Here is an 8,303-nt window from a genome sequence, read left to right on the forward strand (position 1 = left end):
CAGCTGAACATGAGAGGTTTTTGGACCAATTTTGTGTTCTCCATTCTTTAAGCACCGGTTCGAGCACCGTTTGAGCACCGGCACCGTTTCAAAAGTACCGATTTGGCACCGGTATCGGATAAAACCTAAACGATACCCATCCCTATATTTAACAATAAAGAATTAGATCACAAATAAAAACTTACTGGAAGAATGTTTACCTCCACGCCTTTCAATTTCAATTTATCTATGAATAAGGGTTTTCAAAAATACAAATATTGTCAATTCAAATACCAAAACAGAGGATAAAATAGAATAAACCTACGCATCACGGCTTTCCATCATGTTTTCTTCATCTCCCAAAACGAATACCCTAATCTTACAGCTTCGCCAGCATTTTCTCCTGGTGAGCAGGTAAGGCACCAGTAGAATTAGTCCTAGAGAAGAGCAAGATAGCGGTGGTTTATTTTATATTCAACATGATAGGTGAAGATTCAGTTTTGACTAAAGCCAATACTGGCGCTAAAATTACATCTATCAACTATCCATCCACTAGTCTAAGTTGAAATGTTGAGACCTCCTTGTCTTTGGCTACTGACTGATCTAAGTGTTTCCAAATTAGCTTACAGACCAACTCATCCTTGGATTCACATTCACAATGTGTCCAAGAGACATCATGGTTATATGACCAAGTGGTCAGAATCCCAAACTGGGACACTTTCATATCAACTAAGTGTTTCAACTAAGTGTTACACACATATTAATAAATTGTCATGTAACCCGTGTGCCATGTTTCACCTCCATCATCAGCTATCCAATAGACATCGATAGTCTTTGTTCCCCCAGCATTCTTAAACACAGTCTTGACCTGATCGCTTTTGCTGTTTTCAGAAATGTCATTAGCTGCAAAAAGCAATAGATATGTGTTATCATAAAGATTACTCCATATTCGTACTTAAGAAGCAGTAATTATAATGTATATTTGTATTAGAAGTGCTTACCAGAGTTTTTCTCAGGAAGCTGATGGTCATTGCTTTCAATGGCTTCATCAGGCTCAAAGCCTTGGTTTTCTAACGTTAAAAAATAAATTATATATATAAATTATACATATATACGTTTGGGAATTGATGCCTAAAAGAATTCTAGGACATGTATCCAACCTTTAAAATCAGCATGGTCATTGATGTCCAGCCCATCCATCATCCTCAAGATACACAAACAGTAGTTGGCATCAAATGTATCACTGAAGAACAGTAAAAGAGAGTGTGTGAGCAACAGAAATACTTTTAAGGACTCTTTACAGCAAAAACAAAAAAAAAAGTGTAGCATTCATTTCAGTGTTAAGTAGAAGGTGTCATAATATTGTATGGTACTTTCGATATGCTAAAAATGCACACCACACTTTTAAAAGAATCGTTAAAAGGCTTTTTATGAATTTTAGACCAAATCATTAAGTTGACCCTTAAGACCACGGTGTATGTAAGCCAAATTTTCGTGGATGGTAACGTGACCCCACCCTACCTATCTATGAATAACGGTTTTCAAAAATACAGATATTGTCAATTCAAATACCAAAACAGAGGTTAAAATAGAATAAACCTACGCATCACGGCTTTCCTTCATGTTTTCTTCATCTCCCAAAATGAAAACCATAACAACACCATAACGTTCTTTTCAGAATTGATTCAAAGATGTAATCTTTGATGTTTACAATAGAATGATGCTCACACATACAGAATATGAAAAAAATGATAAGCTTACTATATAGTGTGGACATAATCATCAATGCTTGTAGGAGAACTTTCCATCCAGTTTGACTTGAAGCCAATGACCAGCGTGTTAGGCTTTAGCTTGCCGAGACCAGAAGCCTTGAATTAAAAAAATAATAGTAATAATAATAATAATAAGCTGTCAGAAACATCCAAAAGTTTTAGGGATTTCAGGCATTTTACATTTTAAGTTAAACTGAGTTAAACTCTTGGATATCTATATTGAAAATGTCAAAAAATTTTACAATATTTTCAAGATAGTGGAATTTTAAAATGACATCATAAATAAGATGCAGGAAAAACACATAAATCCACCCCTAAACAAGAATATAAATTATCGCATTTCTTTTTAAACAGACCATTTAAACACAACCCTTTGCTTCAATTGTATTATAGTACTGTATTGTATTGTAAAATGTTTGATAACATTTTATAGTTTAAAAAAGGAATGATATGCCATGATTACAAACCAAAAGCTGATTTGTAAGTAGAATGCCATTCTTGACACATCCACATAGGTATTTGTGTCTTCTGCAACTCAACGAGAAACCTTTAATTTTTCAGGCTCAATAGAGCCACTCACATGCTGATAAAAACGGTTTAACATTATCAAACATTATGAGACTCATACAGTATAACTTGTAAGAAGCCATTATTCAATTTCTAGTTTCTTTTGGGTAACAATTGCTTCTCAAATAGAGGACCTACCTGCATCAGATATCGAACTCCATCTCTGAGGGTTTTAGCTGTAAACTGAGTGTAAAACGAGCGAACTTTCCTCTTGTTTAGCCATTTAACATACTGATCTGTGGAATCCTGAAACTGGGTCTGCTTGTCTGGCTCCTGGAAAAGGCAATTTCAACCTTCCATGAAAAGCTGAAGGAACTGAGCATGTGCAATTAAAAAAAATTCTAACAAAAAGCCGGTGTGAGGACTTTTAATAAGTGGATACAAAAATGTCAATCAGTTGTCATTTATAACTTTTAAAGAAACATGAAACAAAGAAACTCACCATTATAATGTTTCCACAGATCATAAGGCTTACTTGCTTAGTGAAGCAGCCAACAAAATCCACCAGTGCAGGGCGCTGTTGTGGAGGTCCAGTCATGACAAGGCACTGTGGTCTAATAAAAGGACATCAGAGAACAAAGATAATGTTCGGGAGTTACTCTGTATTTGAATTATCCTAATGTTTAATTGAGATATGTGATCAGCACTTGTTGATGAATATTTCCTTCTTTCACCATTCTGCATATGTTAGCAGGATTTATTTTGACAGTTGTTGTTTTTTTTTTAATAAAACAATGATCACACAAATACTCTTTGAAAACAGAACACATGAAATAAAAAACAGACAAATGCATTTTAACGTTTTAGATCCCTCACCTAAAATTCTTGACATGGTCCTTCACATCAGTAAGAGACACAGAGAATGACAAAGCCATGTTGTATGAACTTGCCTGTATTGAAGACCCCCAATTTACATCTGTTGATGTAATAAAAAAAACATTATGCAAACGGATGCAGTATAAATGAAAGGTAATACAGTGCATTTCACTTGTCCAACCTATGCTTGATTTTGACTCACTTGGTTTCTTTAAGTATGTAATGTATATAAACAGGAGGGAGATGGCGAACCAGGTGCCTAGAGCAGCCCACCAGGTAAACGCAAACATCAGAGCAAAAGATGCCATTGCTCCATACAAAGCTGTCCATTTGTTATAGTATTTAAATGCTGGCCTCCATCCTTTAAGAGATGACAAGAAAAGGACAGTTAGATCTGAGCATAATACAAACGTTCTGATTTTAGATCTCTAGAACTGTGTCCAGTACAGCATGCAAAAAAACTGAAATATAAACCCCTCTTTTTGCCCTCCCTAAGCATAAGCACAAAAAATATTGAAGTGATGCTCAAAGGAATATATCTTCACATTATTTCTTATCAGCTTGTTAAGTATCACCTATCTTGGACATCACTTTTGACCTGGTGAAATAGTTAATTTCTGTTTAGTGAATAGGCATGAGCTTTTATCAAGTCTTAGTGCAGTGCGATAGTTGAGTACATAACTTACCAGGGGAGTTGACAATTGATGCATGAAAGCAGCTTAGGTTTATGAGACAATAGGAACACAGGAAGAAGTTGGAGATAATGGGTGCAATGATATTTAGTTGAGCTGTAATAATACAAAAGGGGAAATATACGATCAGCACATATATGAAACAATATTTCAAATAAGAGTAGAACGACAGTTCTGAATTACACTCACCAACTAGAATGATGGCCACAGCAATGAGGTAGGTGAGTATATAGCCCCGAAGTGGTTCATTATTTTTGCCATAACCCTTTCCAAAGAATGAAATGTACGGGTATACATTGTCTTTGCACAGACACTGAGGGATGAAATAAAATACAAACATCATTTCTTTAACAATAATAACTTTACTACATTTACAGATGACTATATTACATGCTTCATTGTTTTGCTGCTTATTCTAGTTGGGATATAGGAATTTGCACGAAAAAAATTACGTTTTTTTTTTCTTTTTTGCAGAACCTTGCTGAAGCAATGCTGGAGAGACGGAAATCTGATTTATTTCTAATAATCATCGGTTCTCTGACATCTGTGTCAAAAAGGCATCCAGTTGTGTAAAGGTATGTGGAAAAAAAGTATGTGGCTTCTTTGTTATGATATACAAAGATACAACATGTTTTTTCATTAAGGTCACCATCTGTTCCAGGAAGGTGATAACAAACAATGTGCTTCCCCATGTGACTGACAAGTCACGAGCCCATGAGGTAGCAGTGTCCCATAGTTTTTCTGTTAAATTAAATTAAAACAAAATAAAAGCTAAGATGAATGTGGTTAAGAACTGAGTTCCATCTCAAATGCTATGATCATCTTTATAAATACTATGGCAGAAATAGTAGAACTGTGAAAGCTAGTGTCAGATGTTTGTCTATCACTGTTCTACTCTGCAAAATTAATACTTTATGCTGCACAAGCTGAAATGAATAAATCTTGATAATTGGTTAAGACAATCCATATTTTATTGTCTAAAAAATAAAACATATGGTTCAGTCATTGTGATGTATCTTTTTTTCAGGTGGTTCTCACCTGAAAAATTTTAGGGGCAGAAACAAGAAATCCAAGAGCAGAAGACAAGGTGGCTGCAAAGACACCAGCAACAATGAGGTAATATGAACCAGATATCAGGCCCATTACCTGTAGAAAAGTTTCAAAATGAAATTGTTAAAAACTGGAAAAATGTATTCAAAACAACACATTTAACATAAATGCTTACAAAAATAAACAGTATAGTTTAAATAAGCAATAAATAAGCACTTTTTAAATAGAACCAGCATTACAAGAGACAGTTCCAGAAAAGAAACACTAAACGAACAAAAGACAAAATATAAGGAAATTAAAAAAGATTACAAAAAAAGACCATGAAAGAGTCAAGTGCAATTTTATAGTGAGAATAAGAATAACTTAAATTAAAAGTAGATACTAATAAGGCAAGCTAGATTTCATTATGCAGCTCATTCTAGAACCAAAGAACCCAATTAGTACAGTTTCTAAGTTTCTAAGTATGTGAAAGCTGCACACTGTTTGATAAGGGCAAAGAAGGCAAACTATATATTCTGGCGCTAGGGAATGACAATTTAAAAAGTAACAAGTAATCAATTTTAGTAAATCAATTTTAAATCTTGAAAGTAGTGGACAGTCAGTACAAATTCCTTAAAAACAATGTAACATGTTCATTTTAATTGGTTCTTCTAATGAACCTCGATACATCATTTTATTTAATTTATAGTCAATTCAATGCTTTTGGGTTAACCTGTTAAAAGATCATTACAATAATATAACTTAGAAGACATGAAAGCATGGTAATCTCAATATGCTTCAAACTCAGATCTTTAGATCCAAAGGTGAGATGAGAATCGAAAACCATCCATGGGATTATTTTACGTGTAAATATAAAAAATAACTTAAAACCTGATCCAACCTTTCACAACCAATAACAAAGTTTATTTTACCTAAATAAATAAAAAACTGGTTAAAATTTCAATGAACATAAATGCTATTTATCTCTTAGCCGACCAGTACCTGCGAATAGTTTGCCAAACCCTGTGAACAAGCCTGTGACTGGACGCAGGTTGTGAAGTTCCAGCCCAGTTTACATGCTGGTCCCAAACAGCCACTTGTGCTGTTTTCAGTCATGAGGTCAGTCATATTTCCAGAGGCATCCCTCACTGTACTTGCGCCTGAAGTCAATTTTAGTTTCAGAACAGAGTTAAAAAACAGTTTCATAGTGTCTGACCTTTTTCTCACAGGTGGTTTCAACAAGAAAAAAAATGCCTGTATACCACAGAATCTGAATGAAGCTTTAAAGTTTAGATTCCAGCCATGTCTAATGCAAAGAAAAAAAGGAAACTGAATAATTACCAGAAGTGATAACAATCACAACGTAGCTGAGAGTGGTGCAAAATATGGCCATTAGGGTGCCTTTGGGGATAGCAGTAGAAGGGTCCTACAAAAGAAAATATTTTTAGAGTCATCACTCACATATAAACCTTAGTGGGTTCAGTGGAAGAACTATCTTGCTTTCTTGATGCTTGTCATACTTTGAGGTCTCCAGAGATGTTGGCTCCAGACAGGATGCCAGTGCATGCAGGAAAGAAAATTGCAAACTGACGGAAAAAGTTGCCATCAGGACCTCTCCAGCTTGGTGTGAGGTTTTCTATGAATATATCCCCTGTAGAAGATACGAGATATTAGCTTAAATAGTATTAAACTTTAAATTATTAAAAACATGTCCCTATTGTAAACAAAGAAATATTTTTCTTTGAGTAACCCCACATGAGCAACAAATGTTCCTCAGTGTAAAATCAAAAATTGATCTAAAGTGCAGTTGCACATTCCACACTTTGATTCAAAGTAACAGAACACCATAGTGTTTGACAAAATGTAATATTACGTATGTTAAAACAGTCATGTTTGGTACTTTTTTGCAGATCCCTTGCAAACAAGGAGTATTCGAAGTCTACAATTTATGTAAAATAGCAGTTGCTGAGAATCTTCTCTGGTAAAAACTGCAGCCACCTTCAACTTGTACTTGTTTCAGTTGTTTGCCCTTTTAGATTTCTTCTCCAGCATATGAAAGGCACACTCAGTTGCGTCAGGATTTTGTAAAGTAGCTGAAAGTTTGCTCTTTCAGCTATTACTTCCATTAATTAATTCATGTCAATCCTATAACGTGTTCAATATTGTCAGTGACAGTCCAGAATAACTGACATCAGAGAATGAAGATTAGTGCATTAGAACTGGTAGGGAGAACTTATTAGAAGTACTGATAACTAAAGTAATTTAATCAAAATGATTTTTTTCAAAGATACATTTTGGAAAATAGATTGTTGTGAGAAGAATAAACCTACTGTCATATCCAAAGAAGCCCTGCGACTTCTTCTGTAGGGTGGGAGGTATCAGTGTTCCCACAAGGTAATCAGCGAAGGAAGCCATGAGAACTATGAAGAAAAAAATCTGAGCCTACGAGAGTGAAAGTGAAAAAAGAATATAGGGGGATAATTGAAACAGGTGTAATGAAGAGTAAACATTAATAAGAAACAACAATATTTGTAACCCATGTCCAGCAAACAAGGTGAAATGTGTTTGGGTCTGCTTACCTTGGCCTCCCAGTCCATTCCACCGAACGTAATGAACAAAAGAATTGTCACCGTGACCACACCAATAATACGGACATCATTGAGCGAATCCACCATTATGGTACCACGGCTCTAAAAAAATCAACAAGTTATTAACAGGAATCTGAAAGTATAAAGATTTAGAATGCATTATTTTACAAGATGTGGTTACCTATTTATTATTATTATTATTATTATTATTATTATTATTATTATTAGTTATATTATTATTTGTTTACCCTCATCAGATCGCGTACAACCTCTGAAAAGCCAACAGTATGGAGTGCAACAGCCAAAGCATTGGCAAGGGAAAAGATCAACCCAATTGATGCTCCTAGTTCAGGACCGAGTGTGCGAGAGATCATGAAATATGTCCCACCTAAATATTTAAAAATAAGCAGAAACAAGGCCGTTAAAGTGAAAAAAAAAATCACGCTCTCTAATATGTCATTGGACAGCCTTTAGCTTTGATACACCTTTCATTCTAACATAACTTTGATAAGCTCATGGAATATCATTTTTATGTCCACAAATTTTTTTTATTTGTTACCATCTTCTTATGATTATGGGAGAATCAAACAGCTACATAAAGTATTCAGTATTTTCCAAATATTCTCAATGGGGTTAGATTTATCAATCACCTGACTTCATTTTTTGAGCATCAGTATGAAAATTTAATCTAAGAAAACTCTGGCTAATGATACAGGCATGTACCGTGACTCTGTTTTGTCTTTTTACTCTTTTATTTTTTTTACTTTACCTCTCTTTAAGTGATGTGCCCATCACTCTTGAAAACACTAAATCTAAATTTACATCACATCAAATTATGCTTTCTAGCAAACACATATTTA

At 34.6% G+C, this 8,303-nt stretch overlaps 1 protein-coding gene across 1 annotated transcript in view; it reads right to left on the minus strand.

Annotated features, from left to right (window-relative positions):
• The window catches only part of LOC102214781 (solute carrier family 12 member 3-like), a 14,452-nt gene that overhangs the window by 3,055 nt on the left and 3,094 nt on the right, over positions 1-8,303 (minus strand). Inside the window, exons 6-23 of the mRNA XM_013907864.1 lie at positions 7,692-7,831; positions 7,435-7,545; positions 7,186-7,297; positions 6,376-6,506; positions 6,197-6,281; positions 5,858-6,015; positions 4,865-4,972; positions 4,016-4,139; positions 3,821-3,922; positions 3,337-3,495; positions 3,135-3,234; positions 2,761-2,872; positions 2,457-2,591; positions 1,741-1,847; positions 1,140-1,222; positions 981-1,049; positions 778-882; positions 305-416 (exon numbers count right to left, since the gene is read on the minus strand). Coding sequence (XP_013763318.1) covers positions 305-416; positions 778-882; positions 981-1,049; positions 1,140-1,222; positions 1,741-1,847; positions 2,457-2,591; positions 2,761-2,872; positions 3,135-3,234; positions 3,337-3,495; positions 3,821-3,922; positions 4,016-4,139; positions 4,865-4,972; positions 5,858-6,015; positions 6,197-6,281; positions 6,376-6,506; positions 7,186-7,297; positions 7,435-7,545; positions 7,692-7,831 — 2,053 coding nt within the window. The remainder of the gene's footprint in view (positions 1-304; positions 417-777; positions 883-980; positions 1,050-1,139; positions 1,223-1,740; positions 1,848-2,456; positions 2,592-2,760; positions 2,873-3,134; positions 3,235-3,336; positions 3,496-3,820; positions 3,923-4,015; positions 4,140-4,864; positions 4,973-5,857; positions 6,016-6,196; positions 6,282-6,375; positions 6,507-7,185; positions 7,298-7,434; positions 7,546-7,691; positions 7,832-8,303) is intronic.

Source organism: Pundamilia nyererei, unplaced genomic scaffold, assembly GCF_000239375.1.
Source record: "Pundamilia nyererei isolate P.nyererei 1_Seehausen unplaced genomic scaffold, PunNye1.0 scaffold00565, whole genome shotgun sequence".
Classification (NCBI taxonomy): Eukaryota; Metazoa; Chordata; class Actinopteri; order Cichliformes; family Cichlidae; genus Pundamilia; species Pundamilia nyererei.